At 47.0% G+C, this 16,519-nt stretch overlaps 1 protein-coding gene across 1 annotated transcript in view; it reads right to left on the bottom strand.

Moving 5' to 3' along the window:
- The window catches only part of fgf12a (fibroblast growth factor 12a), a 247,241-nt gene extending 232,466 nt beyond the window's left edge, over positions 1–14,775 (bottom strand). Inside the window, exon 1 of the mRNA XM_067994884.1 lies at positions 14,645–14,775. Within this exon, the coding sequence (XP_067850985.1) occupies positions 14,645–14,657 (13 nt within the window). The 5' untranslated portion in view covers positions 14,658–14,775. The remainder of the gene's footprint in view (positions 1–14,644) is intronic.
- Between the last annotated feature and the right edge of the window lie 1,744 nt (positions 14,776–16,519).

Raw genomic sequence — 16,519 nt, 5'->3', positions numbered from 1 at the left:
ACAGAGTAAAGCTCCCTCTACACTGTCCCATCAAACACTCCCGGGACAGGTACAGAACGGGTTAGATACAGAGTAAAGCTCCCTCTACACTGTCCCATCAAACACTCCCAGGGCAGGTACAGCACGGGTTGGATACAGAGTAAAGCTCCCTCTACACTGTCCCGTCAAACACTCCCAGGTTAGATGTCATATGAGTTGGGAGACTTCTGGATTATAGTTTTTGATATGACTGTAGACATGTAGGGTAAATGTGTGTGGTCTTTTCCTGCTACACTACAGAATGCAAACCAGAACTCGGATATCTGGAAGATGTAGGCAGGGTCTTTGACCTGTTCATTAACCAGGATGCAGAAGCTGGTTCTAGGTGCTAACTAAATTGAAAGACAATGGGTGTTTCAGATGTAGATTCCAAACATGCCAATTATATGCCTCCCCTTTGAGATATTTATTGACAGTTTTGTTGATTTATGATGAATTTAGAAAGCTGGCCCAAGGAATGTTTCATATCAAACCCCCATGATGCCACAGCATGAGTCCCAGCAGAGATTCACAAACCGGAGAGAAATACACAAATAACAACATTTCTAATTTTGGCAGAATGCTAGATATCAGCAAGGGACATATTTGTACTGCCACTGCGTCTCTCTCAGCTGGCCCTTGTACTTTGCACTTTACAACTGCTAGGGGAAAGAGAGAGAATTAGGAAAGGAGAAAGAGAGAAAAGAGAGGGAGAGAGAAAGAGAATGAGAAAAAGAGGGGAAGAGAAAGAGCGAGAAAGAGAAAAGAAAGAGAGCGAAAGAAACAGTTAAAGAAAAAGAGGGAGAAACGAAATGGAAGATTTAGTGCAGAACTCCTGCCTTTGTGACATCATGGGGGGGAATTTTAACCCCCTCGACAGGCAGGAAAGGGTTAAAAATTCAAAAATCTGAAACCCGACCCCAACCCGTCTCCAACTTCCGGTTTTAACGGAGTCGGACGCTGGACCATCGTTTAAATATGTTAACGAGGCTGCGTTCCTCAAATTTTATCTCTGTTTTAGATAGAACGCCTGCGGCCTGTGTTTTTTCCCAGGGCTCAGGAAACCCAGCAGCAGAAGGGAGACGAGAACAGCCGGATCCAGCAGGTGAGTTCCTTTCCAGCACTGCTTGTGGGCCAGGAGGAGCAGAAGTGCTTCCCCCCACCCACCCACCCACCCCCCCCCCCGGACCCCCAAACCTGCCTCCCCCCTACCACCCGAACCCCGGTTAAATTCGGCAGGTCTTCCGGAGGTTGCCCACATTTCCGGGTTTCCCATCTGTTACACCTCCCCCACAGCTACCCCCCACCCCCGGGCAAATATCGGGGCCCATGATTCCGCCTTTGTGAGGTGATGATTTTGGTGTGTCTTTGTTGTCGGGATGTGGATGACTCTGGCAAGGCCGCAATTATTACCCATCTCGAGTTTGCCCTGAAAAGATGGTGGCTTCGCAGGCCACATGTGGACATTGAGAGTCAACCACATGCTGCGGTCTCAGGTCAGGTGTAGGCCGGGTCAGGCAGGTTCCCTTGCACGAAGGACATCAGCCAACCAGTTGCATTTTTAAATGACAATCCGACAGCTTTGGTGGCCATTTTTTTTCTGGTGCCAGCCCACAAGTTACCAGGTTAATTGGATTTGGTTTCACAACTTGCAATGGACCAATGTGCACCCAGGCAAAGCAACGGTACCAAACTTAAAGGCACTCCAGCCTGGTTGAACGGGACTACCAGCAGACAACTCATGTAGGAAAGTGGCACAGAATTAAGACAGATTCAATACTAAAAGGTATGCCAGGATTGTAAATAAAAAGCATTGAATAAGGCAAAAGAAATTAATGTTCCCAGTCCGGCAACAACTCGATTTTAAAATCCTCATCCTTGTTTTCAAATCCCTCCATGGCCTCGCCCCCTCCATATCTCTGTAACCTCCTCCAGCCCTACAACTCAGACATCTGCGCTCCTCCAATTCTGGCCTCTTGCGCGTCCCCGATTTTAATCGCTCCACCATTGGCGGCCGTGCCTTCAGCTGTTATGGAAACTCTTATTGCATAGAATGTACAGCACAGAAACAGGCCATTCGGCCCAACTGGTCTGTGCCACACGAGCCTCCTCCCTCCCTACTCCATCTAACCCCATCAGCATATCCTTCTATTCCTTTCTCCCTCATGTGTTTATCCGGCTTCCCCTTAAATGTATCTCTGTTATTCGCCTCAACTACTCCTTGTGGGAGCGAGTTCCACATGCTCACCGCTCTCTGGGTAAAGGTGGTGAGCGGTGATGGAGGAGGTTCCTCAACCATAGCCCGCGTCCCACCGATACGTTGAGAGAAGGCCGGCTGGCCGGCTGGCGTAGTGGGCGGCTGGGGCCCGGACCACCAAAGACTTCAGCCTGCTATCCAGCCTGATCAGCTCGCTTTCCAAAGGTGTCGAAAGGCCCTTTCAAATGACAACGACAACAACTTGCATTTATATACTGCCTTTAACGTAGTAAAATGTCCCAAGGCGCTTCACAGGAAATCAGACAAAAATTGACACTGAGCTGCATAATTCAGGACAGGTGACCAAAAGCCTGGTCAAAGAGGTTGGTTTTAAGTTGCGACTTAAAGGAGGAGAGAGAGGGGGGGAGAGGTTTAGGGAGGGAATTCCAGAGCTTAGGGCCCAGGCAGCTGAAGGCACGGCCGCCAATGGTGGAGCGAAGGAAAATCAGGGATGCGCAAGAGGCCAGAATCGGAGGAGGGCGGAGATCTCGGGGAACTGGCTGGGGCTGCCCGGATGTGTCCATTTTGTCACAGGCAGCCCGGCGATTTTCCTCATCGGGAGGCGGGCGACGCTGACAAGGCCACATCTATTGCCCATCTCGAGCTGGCGGACCTTCTCTTTGCTGCAGACCTTGGGGTGATGGTGTTGGGTAGGGAATTCCAGGATATTGATCCATTATTAAAATGTAGGAACCTCCCCCCCCCCCCAACGCCACCGCTCCGACAGGGATTTCCAGGAGGTGGATCTTGGCATTTACTCCACGAACAAATCCATGGATTTTCTAGGTTGCTAGTGCAGTAGCATGACCACTGCACTGTGGGGTTACCAACTCTTGTTGGACATATTCCTGGGGGTTTCACCACATGACCTCCTGCCTCCAGCCATCCCAGCCAAACATTTTCCCCCCATTTCCAAGATTTTTATAACTGATAAATGAAAGTGTTCAAAGAAATTGGGAATAAACTTAACTTTTTTTTTTAACGCCGCTATGATTTTTCTCCCCGGGTTTTTGCTCGTAGCAGCGTCCAGGAGATTAATCTTCAATTCCCGGAGATTCCAGGGGCAATCCTGGAGGGTCGGCAACCCTCGTGCACTACTGCACCCAGGGGGTCGAAGACAGCACTCCCCATTTATAGTGACACAGAGGTAAGGCTTCCTGACATCACAGGGGGAATGGGTGGGGAAGGAAGGGGGCAGGGATGCAAAATGTCTGCCCCCTAACCAGCAGTTTAACACAGTGTCACAGGGTAACTATGACACTTCAACAAATATAATTATGGAGGGACTGCTACTTATGTCCTCCCTGGTAACTGCTTGGAATAAATAGTCATTTAATATAATAACTAACTAATGCCTCTCCTCAGTTTCAGCCCTGTTAGCACATTCCACTGCAAATAAGGTGCATTCATTTTAATTAATAAATGAAACAATCATTTATTCAAAATAAATAATGTCAGCAGTGGCTCAGTGGGTATCACTCTCGCCTCTGAGTCAGAAGATCGTGGATTCAAGTCCCACTCCAGAGACTTAAGCACAAAATCTTGGCTGACACTCCCAGAGCAGTACTGAGGGAGTGCTGCCCTGTCTGCCCCTCTCAGGTGGATGTAAAAGATCCCACGGCCACTATTTCGAAGAGGAGCAGCAGAGTTCTCCCCGGTGTCCTGGGCCAATATTTATTCCTCAACTAACATCTTTTAAAAAAAAATCATCTGGTCATTTATCACATCGCTGTTTGTGGGATTTTGCTGTACACAAACTGGCTTTTTAAAAAATTCGTTCATGGGATGTGGGCGTCGCTGGCGAGGCCGGCATTTATTGCCCATCCCTAATTGCCCTCGAGAAGGTGGTGGTGAGCCGCCTTCTTGAACCGCTGCAGTCCGTGTGGTGAAGGTTCTCCCACAGTGCTGTTAGGAAGGGAGTTCCAGGATTTTGACCCAGTGACGATGAAGGAACGGCGATATATTTCCAAGTCAGGATGGTGTGTGACTTGGAGGGGAACGTGCAGGTGGTGTTGTTCCCATGTGCCTGCTGCTCTTGTCCTTCTAGGTGGTAGAGGTCGCGGGTTTGGGAGGTGCTGTCGAAGAAGCCTTGGCGAGTTGCTGCAGTGCATCCTGTGGATGGTACACACTGAAGCCACAGTGCGCCAGTGGCGAAGGGAGTGAATGTTTAGGGTGGTGGATGGGGTGCCAATCAAGCGGGCTGCTTTGTCCTGGATGGTGTCGAGCTTCTTGAGTGTTGTTGGAGCTGCACTCATCCAGGCAAGTGGAGAGTATTCCATCACACTCCTGACTTGTGCCTTGTAAATGGTGGAAAGGCTTTGGGGAGTCAGGAGGTGTGTCACTTGCCGCAGAATACCTAGCCTCTGACCTGCTCTTGTAGCCACAGTATTTATATGGCTGGTCCAGTTAAGTTTCTGGTCAATGGTGACCCCCAGGATGTTGATGGTGGGGGATTCAGCGATGGTAATGCCGTTGAATGTCAAGGGGAGGTGGTTAGACTCTCTCTTGTTGGATATGGTCATTGCCTGGCACTTGTCTAGTGCAAATGCTACTTGCCACTTAAGAGCCCAAGCCTGGATGTTGTCCAGGTCTTGCTGCATGCGGGCTCAGACTGCTTCATTATTTGAGGGGTTGCGAATGGAACTGAACACTGTGCAATCATCAGCGAACGTCCCCATTTCTGACCTTATGATAGATGGAAGGTCATTGATGAAGCAGCTGAAGATGGTTGCCCTGAGGAACTCCTGCAGCAATGCCCTGGGGCTGAGATGATTGGCCTCCAACAACCACTACCATCTTCCTTTGTGCAAGGTATGACTCCAGCCACTGGAGAGTTTTCCCCCTGATTCCCATTGACTTCAATTTTACCAGGGCTCCTTGGTGCCACACTCGGTCAAATGCTGCCTTGATGTCAAGGGCAATCGCTCTCACCTCACCTCTGGAATTCAGCTCTTTTGTCCATGTTCAGACCAAGGCTGTAATGAGGTCTGGAGCCGAGTGGTCCTGGCGGAACCCAAACTGGCTGCCACATTCCCTACCTTACAACAGTGACTGCACTTTAAAAGTACTTAATTAGCTGTGCAGGGCTTTGGGACGTCCTGAGGTTGTGAAAGGCGCTATATAAATGCAAGTTTTTCTTTCTTCCATCTAACGTTGGGTGATGGTAGGACCATGGGTGGTTCAGGAGCCCCCAATGTGAAACAGCCTGTTGACACTCGCCATCAAGGGTCCCACGTGTAGAATGACCACTTGTGTGAGGAACCAGAGGGCATCTGGTCTTAACGGACCAGTAACTGCTAGCAAGAGTCGGAGAAGTAGAAGATTACTGAGTGAGAATAAAGTCATTGAACACAAATTGAATCGTAGAATCTTACAGCACAGAAGGAGGCTATTCGGCCCATCGTGCCTGTGCCGGCTCTTTGAAAGAGCTATCCAATTAGTCCCACTCCTCTGCTCTTTCCCCATAGCCCTGCAAATTTTTCCCCTTCAAGTATTTATCCAATTCCCTTTTGTAAATTACTATTGAATCTGATTCCACCGCCCTTTCAGGCAGCGCATTCCAGATCATAACAACTCACTGCGTAAAAAAAAGTCTCCTCATCTCCCCTCTGGTTCTTTTGCCAATTATCTTAAATCTGTGTCCATTAGTTATCGACCCTCCCTCCAGTGGAAACAGTTTCTCCCTATCTACTCTATCAAAACTCCTCATAATTTTGAACACCTCTATTAAATCTCCCCTTAACCTTCTCTGCTCTAAGGAGAGCAATCCCAGCTTCTCCAGTCTCTCCGCATCACTGAAGTCCCTCATCCCTGGTACCATTCTGGTAAATCTTCTCTGCATCGTCTCCAAGGCCTTGACATCCTTCCTAAAGTGCGGTGCCCGGAATTAGACACAATACTCCAGCTGAGGCCGAACCAGTGATCTATAAAGATTTACCTCAACTTCCTCGCTTTTGCACTCTGTGCCTCTATTTATAAGGCCAAGTATGCTTTTCATTAAAACAGCTTTATCAACTTGTCCTGCCACCTTCAAAGGTTTGTGCATTAATCTTGTGTACTAAACGTCAGCTGAAATGAAAGGGTTGCGTTTTGCAAGTGATAATTAATTTCAAGTAGAATATTAAATCGTTGTATTTATATTGCGTATTTTCATATTGAAATATCTTAAAAAGGCTTCGCTCAGTGGATTATATTAAAGTGTAGGGACTGACGCTACGTTGGCAACTCGGAGTGAGGACGAGCTGTCCTCTGATCACCAGGGTCAAATATGCCAGTAAATCCACAGAGAGCAGCTGTCTCGCAATATAATCTGAACACCCACCGTCCCAAAGAGATTATATTTCAGTCTTTTTTTTAAAAACTGAATCCTTGTGCTGTCCTCAACGCCACCAGCTCCTAACATTTTCACTCATGGTGCAGTGACGTCAGGCCTGTATGAGTTACAGCCGACCAGGAAATTCCACATCAGCGAGCAGAGCCTTTTGATAAAAAAAATGTGCAGCCGGACTTTTTTTTTCTCGCTGTTATCAAGTTGGTCGACGAGGACGCGTCTATCTGAGCCTCCTCCAATGGCTCAAGGCTGGCTCTCAGGCCTTAGTAAGATACACAACTGCACAGGGAGATGCCAGCTTCTAATCCTGGTTAGCTGATCTCAGCCGGGACAGCATTAGGGATGTGCTGAAATTAGCCTTGGTGCCTCTGGACTAAGGAGAAAGAGATCAAAAGCTAGGGTTCTCATTCTTGATTACTATCCAGTAATAATGCTGGACATTGGGCCATTACAGGACCAGGCCAGGCTGTGATATCACCCGGAAGTCAACATTCACCATGTTGGATGAGGGACATCAGTGATGTGGAGAGACCGGAGAAGCTGGGATTGTTCTTCTTAGAGCAGAGACGGTCAAGTAGAGATTTAATAGAGGTGTTCAAAAAATCATGACGGGTTTTGATAGAGTGAATAAGGAGAAACTGGGCAGAAGGTTCGGTAACCAGAGGACCCAGATTTAAGATAATTGGCAAAAGAACCAGAGGGGAGATGAAGAAAATTTTCTTTTACACAATGAGTTCTGATCTGGAATGCACTGTCTGAAAGGGCAGTGGAAGCAGATTCAATAGTAACTTTCAAAAGGGAACTGGATAAATACTTGAAAAGGAAACACTTGCAGGATTCTGGGGAAAGAGCGGGGGGAGTGGGACTAATTGGATAGCTCTTTCAGAGAGCCAGCACAGGCACGATGGGCCAAATGGCCTCCTTCTGTGCTGTATGATTCTATGATTCGATGACTTGAACATGAAGAACAGCACTTGTTTGAGCTAAGGAAGGTTGCACGCCCTAGTGAGAGTCAGCACCTTCAGCAAGGGAGGGGTGGAGAGAGAAAAATGGGGAGAATAAATTCAACATCCAAAAACAATTATAATTAGGCTGCTAGACTCCAAGAATCTGACATCAAAGTCTTGTAACTGACAGCAATCAGTATTACTGCAATTTAATCAGTCACCATTTATAACGTGGCACGTTATCCCCACCTTTTATTTGACAGCTAGAACTCGAAGGGAAAGGGAGAGAAGGGGAGGGGAGGGAACGGGACGGAAGGAGACAGGACTTGGATTTATAAAGTGCCTTTCCCATTTTCAGGGCATCCCAAATCTCTTCATAGTTAATGAATTACTTTTGAGGCATAGTCACTGTTGTTTTATAGGGAAACACAACAACCAATTTGCACACAGCAAGGTCTCGCACACAGCACCGAGATCAATGACTAGTTATCTGCTTTTTGTGGTGTTAGTTGATGGATAAACTTTGGCCAGGATACTGGGGAGAACTCTCCTGCCATTCTTCCAATGGTGCCGTGGGATCTTTTACATCCTCCGGAGCAGGGAGGTGGAATGTCGATTTCACATCTCATCTGAACTTGAATGTAACCTCCTGTGTCCCCTCAACTGAAGACACTCAAGGGTTAACACATACATCGCAACTAATCTGAACTGGCAATGATGACAATTGCTGAATATGCTGCAGCAATGAATAGGAATGAAACGAGATGGAGTAAGTCACCCAGTGAGTAAGACCCCACTTAACTCACAAGCCCAATGGCAAAGTCATCCAGTCCACGTTCCTCATTCACTTATTCTGCCACTCGCTGCTGAACGCAAGTAAGAAACAGTGCTCTTGCCCTCTTCAATGGCTGGTGGGGTATTGAGTCAGAGAGCAGGAAGATCTCACGCAAGCCCCTGATTACATAGAATTTTACAGCACAGACACAGGCCATTCAGCCCAACAGGTCTATGCCGGTGTTTATGCTCCACACGAGCCTCCTCCCACCTTACTTCATCTCACCCTGATCTTTGTTGGAAACACTAGTAAGGCCACTACAAGTGGCTTCAAAGCCCCAGGGCTTGGAATGGGGGGAAAAAAAAAAAAAAAACCAGGCAGGTTCTCGGTGATCAGCCTCTTCCAACAAGTGGGTGAGGACAGAATCGGGTTATTCAGTGATGCCCCTATAGTTGAATAGCCTGCCAACACTCACTGCCTGGGATCACACACAATGAAGGACGGACCACTTGGGCCAGGTATCCAGGGAACTGTACCCCAGCTGGAGTCAGCATCTTCAGGACACGATGAAAGGAAACTGAAGAATAAATCCAGATTCCACCACCTTTGCTCTCCTATCCCCATTATCAATGTATGTGTGATTATAGATATATATATATATATATTATAAAAAACATGAATGCAGCTACCCTGATCAAATTGAAGAGTATTCAGGGTTGGAAATGAACGCCGGGTAATCTAAGTCATTGGTTTCAACCACTCATCGGCGGCAGGACACGTTACAACTGATGAAGCACGACCACAGAGACGAGAGGACAATGATGGGAGCAGCTCACCCTCCTGCTCGTACGTAGGAGCTGGGTCTCGAGGAGGAGACCCATCGTTGTCAGGCTGACTGCAATCTGAGCTCATTCCAGTTGGATTCTTCAACCCACGCTCAGATCAGTGTGCAAAGTTAACCAAACAAAAACACATTTCCACCTTCTCATCTCGCAACAGAAGGTACCATTCTCCTGTGCAATAAGTGAAGAACTTTAGGAACAGGAGGAGGCCATTCAGCCCCTCGAGGCTGTTCCGCCATTCAATTAGATCATGGCTGATCTGTGCCTCAACTCCAAGTACCCACCTTTGCTCCATATCCCTTGTTACCCTAACCCAACGATCTCAGTCTTGAAAATTTCAATTGACCCCCAGCATCCACAGCCTTTTGGGGGGGGGAGAGTTCCAGATTTCCACTCCCCTTTTTATGTGAAAAAAGTGCTTCCTGATTTCACACCTGAACGGCCTGGCTCTAATTTTAAGATTGTGCCCCCTTTGTTCCGGATTCTTCCTCCAGAGGAAATAGTTTCTATGTATCTACCATATCGATTCCCTTTAACGTTTTAAACACTTCAACAACAATAACAAAACAACTTGCATTTATCGTAGTAAAACGTCCCAAGGTGCTTCACAGGAGCGATTATCAGTCAAAATTTGACACCGAGCCACTCAAGGAGATACCAGGACAGGTGACCAAAGCTTGGTCAAAGAGGTAGGTTTTAAGGAGTGTGTTAAAGGAGGAGAGAGAGGCGGAGAGATTTAGGGAGGAAATTACAGAGCTTAGGGCCTAGGCAGCTGTAGGCATGGCCGCCAATGGCGGGGTGAAGGAAATCGGGGATGCGCAAGAGGCCAGAATTGGAGGAACGCAGAGATCTCGGAGGGTTGTAGGGCTGGAGGAAGGTTACAGAGATAGGACTTCAATTAGATCATTAGAAGGTGGACAACCTTCTAAACTCAAGGGAATACAAACCATGTTTATGCAACCTGGCCTCATAATTTAACCCTTTAAGCCCTGGTATAATTCCAGTGAATCTGCACTGTAACCCCTCCAGGGCCAATGTATCTTTCCTGAGGTTCAGTGCCCAGAACTGAACGCAGTACTCCAGATGGAGTCTGACCAAGACTCTGTACGACTGAGCCATCAAATCCTAACTTTTGTATTCCAATCCCCTTGAGATAAATATAAATATTCTGATTTGTCTCTCTCAGATCCAAAGTGGATAACCTCTCATTTCTCCACATCGAACTCCATCTGCCACAGTTTTGCCCACTCACTTAATCTGTCTCTGTCCCTTTGTAACTTCCTGTTCTCATCTACACAAGTTACCGTGGCTCCTACCTTAGCGTCATCTGCAAACATGGATTTATAATTCCGTATTGCTGCATCCAAGTCATTAATATATATGGTGAAAAGCTGAGGCTCCAGTACAGATCCCTGGGGAACCACCATCTCTCACATCGCCAATCGTAGAACATTCTCTTTATCCCTACTCTCTGTCTCCTACCTCCCAACCAATTCCCAAGCCATGTCACAAAGTTACCTCCAATTCCTTGCGCTTTTATTTTTGCTAATAATGTCTTGTGCAGAACCTTATCTGGAAGTCCATACAGAGACCATCCATTGACCCTCCCCTATTCACCATCCTAAAAAAAATTCAACCGGATTAGTCAGACATGACCAACCCTTCACAAATCCATGCTCACTCTCTTTGATCAGCTCAAAGAATGAGTGCAGCCCCATACTAGGGTGGCAGTAAGTGACTGTCACAACTAGCTCAGACCTTAACATTTCTGTTCAGTTATTTTAAATGTAACGTACTATTTTATTGCTTTTATCACTTGGCTTTAATCATCTCCTCACAATGCGTTCGCATTCTGGTCATTATGTAATCAAGAACATTATGCTGAAATCCTTCGAGATTAATTTCTGGACTTACTCAGTGACATGTTCTTCTGCACTTTTTCTTCACCCCGATTGAATTTTAATCAATGATATGAACGTATAGCTCCCCTCCGCCACTCGAATTCTTTGTACTGTTTGGGGGAACCCTGAAATATTTTACAATCATAGAAGTTTACGCTACTGTAGGAGGCCACTCGGCCCATTGTGTCCATGCCAGCTCTTTGCTAGAACAATCCCACTGCCCCACTCTCTCCACATGGCCTTCTATCTTCCTCTGCTTCAAATATTGATTCAATTTTCCCTTGAAAAATGCAATGGTTTCTGCCTCAACCACTCCCTGTGGCAAAACATTCCAAGCTGCAACAATCCACTGTGCGAAGATATTTCTCCTAAACTCCCTTCTCACTCTCAGCGACAGTTTTGAATTGATAATTCCCCAATCATATGAAATAGTCTTTTCCTATTCATCACTGAAGCCCTTCATAATTTCAAAAACCTCAATTAAATCTCCTCTGAGCCTTGTCTGCTCCAGTGGGAAACAGTCCCAGTATCCCAAATCTCTCCTCCTAACTATAGATTCCAAGCCCTGGCATCATCCTGGTGAATCTACGCTCTCTATGGCTTTGGTGTCCTTTCTATAATGGGGCGCCCAAAACTGCACCCAGTGCTGTAACTGGTGGTCCGATTTTGAAGTTATCAACCCCCTTTTATATCTCCTCACATGAAAATAGATGAATAATTTTATTATGAAAATAGAGAAAACATATCTCGTCCAACCCCATGCAACAACCCACTCCTGTTAGTCACAGCCTCCCTCGGCATTCTCCCATTGGTAACACTGAATAACTACAGCTGAAATTATAGAACCAACTGTCAAGTCACTTAATGGGAGCCACATCCCCAAATTTATTCATTTAAATGTGAAAATAAAATGTAACTGGTTGTGTTCCAAATGAGTAACAACTGATACTGTACCTGAACCCAGAGATCAGGATCTTTACCCGGAGAGCGGTGAGGACGTGGAACTCATAGAATCATAGAAAGGTTACAGCACGGAAGGAGGCCATTCGGCCCATCGAGTCCGTGCCGGCTCTATGCAAGAGCAATCCAGCTAGTCCCGCTCACCCGTCCTTTCCCCGTAGCCCTGCAAATATTTTTTTCCTTTCAAGTACTTATCCCGTTCCCTTTTGAAGGCCATGATTGAATCTGCCTCCGCCACCCCCTCGGGCAGTGCGTTCAAGATCCTAACCACTCGCTGCGTAAAAAAGTTTTTCCTCATGTCACCTTTGGTTTTTTTTGCCAACTCACTACCACAAGGAGTAGTTGAGGTGAATAGCGTAGATGCATTTAAGGGGAAGCTGGATAAACACATGAGGGAGAAGGAATAGAAGGATACGGTGATAGGGATGGATGAAGTAGGGAGGGAGGAGGCTCGCGTGGAGCATAAACATCGGGATAGACCTGTTGGGCCGAATGGCCTGTTCTATGTAAACACATGCTTCACCTTGCTCCCCAAAATATAACTTCAGTTGGATGTATGGTATCAGAGGAAGATAGTAATAAGCAGATCCTTCTAGATGGGCATAATCATCCAACCCCAAACTGCAAATCAAAGCACTATTAACCATTCCATCATCATCCCTTGTACTCTGGCGACCAGCTGTAAAAGACCATGGGGGGCAGAAAATGGTTGGCACACAAATTGGGGCGCAAACCCAGCGGAGACGACAACTGCCACGCAGAGACTGGTGCGCGCGCACGGACCACGCGAGCTCGGTCCTCTTGCATCACCGGGAAGTGACCGGCGTGGTGGGGACCACAAGTCACGCCCCAGGAGGACGGCCGAAGTTAGCCGGCAGACACAGAGACAGACGGTGATTCCTGGGAGGGAGGGAGGGGGGAGATAGAGGAAATCGGGAGGGAGGGTGCGAATGGTGGCCGGCAGTGGCCCACGGTTTCAATATGGAGCCGGGAGGAACGGTCCTGCTCCTCCTTCCAGCGGTCCCTTTAAGAACCGCTGGTTTGGCTGATTTTAGGCTCGGGAAATTGAATATGGGAAATGGGCCTGAAACTGCCATTAGGACGATTTTCTCCATGGCTTAACACTGATGTCAGGCTTGTACCCCGGACAACTCCAGGGCTCCCTAACCAATTTGACATGCGGCGCTCTCCCAGCATGGAATGAACGCCATATTGGACCTTCTGGCGCTCGTTTTTCACCCGAAAAACAGGCACTGAGCTATCCCATTTCTAGGCCCATACATCTCCTACAATAAAGAGCAGGCTTCGTTGACAGCACTGGGCCATTAAAGGCACTCGGCTACAAATACACACACACATATATATATATATATAAAATGATCAGACAGCTGGTCATGAAACTTCACCCAAACACCACTTAACAGTTTCAGCTCCACCTCTATGTTCCAGGAAAGTCAGAAGCCTATAAGACATTTGGAGGCATCAACAGACAAGACCAAGACCTCTCCCCAACAAGGTCTAACTCGCTTTTTCTGTCCTCGCATAGTCAAGAAAATTAGGGAAAAAAACGCAATCTTAAGAACAGAATTGTACAAAACCAATTGGGACTTGGTTCTGATACAGACCAATAATCAGTGTCCCGTGAACTTCGAGTAACCATCTAGTTTTCCAACTCCCATGCCTCCACTTCAAGTCTATCTCCTGGTGGTTATCACCTCGGGTTTAGAGACCTTCAAACCTCCTGGTGCAGAGAAATATCTCTCTAAACACCCCCCACCCATTACATGATGTGCTAGTATAACTCGAACTTTCCCAGGTCACAGGCCCACTTCTACAACTAGATCTGCTGGCGTGACTTTAATCACTCCGAGAAGAAGAAGAAAAGCAAGGGAGGAGAAGGAGGCGAGACTCGGCTGCTGGGAGATGCATTTGGTCATTATATGTGCTGCACGTGTGCAATGCAGCAACTGAGACGGCACAAACGAGATGGGCTCAGCAGAAAATAAAAACAAAAGGTGAGAGGCGGATATTAGGACCTAACAACCGTCCAGAAATAAACCTCAAATAATCTCTTTGTCACTTTAGGTACAACCCAACAAAACAGGGCTGGGAGGGGGGGGAAGAGGGAAGCGCGGTTCTATTGAGATGCCCATCAGAAGCTATATTATTAATTCATGATACACATGAAACACCATTTCTGTTGATCAGTTTATTGTAATCCGATTATACAAGTGTCCAGTTCACGAGAAACTCTCGTTTTATTGCAAAAAAAAAACCCCACTGTTTGAATCAGTTAATGTTATCATTACATTATTAATCTGATCAAATGCCGCGACCCTGATCTTGACAAATGCTTTCAAAGCAGAGAGTGTTAGCTGGTCAGATTTCAGGAAATCTGCTGCCTTTTGAGAGTGAGATTATCACTTTCTCTCCTCTGCTGCAGTGAAACCGATCAGACAGCCGGCAATTCACAGCACTCGGTATTAAGTGAGTACAGTACTGCAGTCTCCACCTCTCTGTATTTCCATCCCTCTTCTCCCTAAATAATGCAGGACCAGGAACATTCCAGAAATTGCAAACCTCTTAACAACATTTAAAAAAAAAAAGCCCTTACCTTTGCTGTCCATCTGGGTCGCGTGAAGTCTCCGGGCAGCCTCAGGAAGAGAGAGAGAGAGGGAGAGCTGGTTTTATTATTATGCAGGTTCCTTGTCTCTGCCCTTTCCTGGGATCCCCTAATGCACCAGCTGCAAGCAAACACCAAGCGTCACTTAAAGGGACAGAGTGAGTGTCTGTCGAGCTTGATGCAAGCGCTGGTCAGAGAGTGAGGGAGCTTGGGTTGGATGGATAGACTGCATCTTCCAAAATGCACGGTGACGTAGCCTCACACAGCATCGGGTTTAAGGTGATATTATTGGACACTAAATAAATCAAATTATTGATTTGGAAATTTCCAGTCAACCGTTATGTAATACTCCCTCCCATCTTTCCCTATTTTAGAAGAGGCCTCTTTAGAGAGGGAGAGTGTAGCGTTATCTTCCTGTTTAAAATTGAAGCCTGTCACATTATAATCGATGATTCTGAGCTACTAGCCTCAGTTCATCAACACATAAACTGATCAAAGTCACTCATCCACAAGAGGAGTGCTGATTTCCCCCCTCTGCTGTCCTGGATGTCTTGTTTCCAAATCCCTTCAGGGAACTTGCAAAACCTATCTGAGTGATCTCTGGCCATCTTTTTGCACGCACACACCCTCCGATCTCCTAACCCTGGATCACTGCTTGTTCCCATCTCCCCCCCCACCCCTCCCCTCCACCATGAGAGGTTAAACTTTCTAGTCATTACACCCCTCCCCTCTGGAATTCTCTCCCAAAGCCACCACTTCACTCCCTCCCTCTCTCCCTCCCTACCTTCCAAGCCCTCCTCAAAACCTCTGTCTCTGCCTACACCTTCAGTCTTTCCCCTCCCTTCCTGCGTCCTGGCCAATATTTATCCATCGACCAACATCACTAAAACAGATTATCTGGTCATTACCGCATTGCTGTTAGTGGGATCTTGCTGTGCGCAAATTGGCTGCCCCGTTTCCTACATTACAGCAGTGACTACACTTCAAAAGTATTTAATTGGTTGTAAAGCGCTTTGGGATGTCCTGAGGTCGTTAAAGGCACTTGGGAAATGCAAGTCTTTCGATTTCCACTTTGTCCCCACCTTGTTTAGCACCTTCCGACCTTTTCTTCTATGACGATGTCTTTGTCACCTCCAGGTTTGACTTCTCCACCGATTCTTTTGCCAGCCTCTCAGGATCCACCCGACACAAGTTCTAACTCGTGCAGCACTTCTTATCCAGAGCTCCGTGGCCCATGTCCCACCTCCTGTTCACCCATCACTCCTCCTGTCCCCAACACAATGGTTTCAAAATCCTCATTCTCAGATCAATCCATGGTCTTGCTGCAACCTACCCCTTCGATCATCTCCATCCTTACACCCCAGCACTCAACCTCCACTCTCCTCGGAATAGATAAGAACACAAGAAAATTTATTTCAACTGAAGGGGGAATCAAGAACAAGGGGTGATAATCTTACAATTAGAGCTAGGCCATTCAGGAGTGAAATCAGGAAGTACTTTTTCACACAAAGGGTAGTAGAAATCTGGAATTCTCTCCCTCAAAGGGCTGTGGACGCTGGGGGTCAATTGGAGCTTTTTGTTTGGGAAGGGTATCGAGGGATTCGGAGCTAAGGAAATGCAGAATAGGCTTGAGGGGCTGAATGGCCTCCTCTTGTTCCTACGTTCCTAAAATACAGAGGCAGAAAAAGACCATCAGACCCGCCCCATGGGTGATTATTCGAACATGGTGGATTATTCTCAACCCACCATCAATTGATGCTCTACTCCAGAGAGCACTAATTTTGCTTCCCCTGAACGTTCCTCATGACCCAGATTCCATCACCCTGTAGGCAGCATGCATCAATACTCTGATGCATTTTCCATTAC

The sequence above is a fragment of the Heptranchias perlo genome, chromosome 13 (genome assembly GCF_035084215.1).
Source record: "Heptranchias perlo isolate sHepPer1 chromosome 13, sHepPer1.hap1, whole genome shotgun sequence".
NCBI classification, from domain to species: domain Eukaryota; kingdom Metazoa; phylum Chordata; class Chondrichthyes; order Hexanchiformes; family Hexanchidae; genus Heptranchias; species Heptranchias perlo.
The sequence above is the reverse complement of the archived record's forward strand: the minus strand, read 5'-3'. Positions and strand labels throughout refer to the sequence as shown.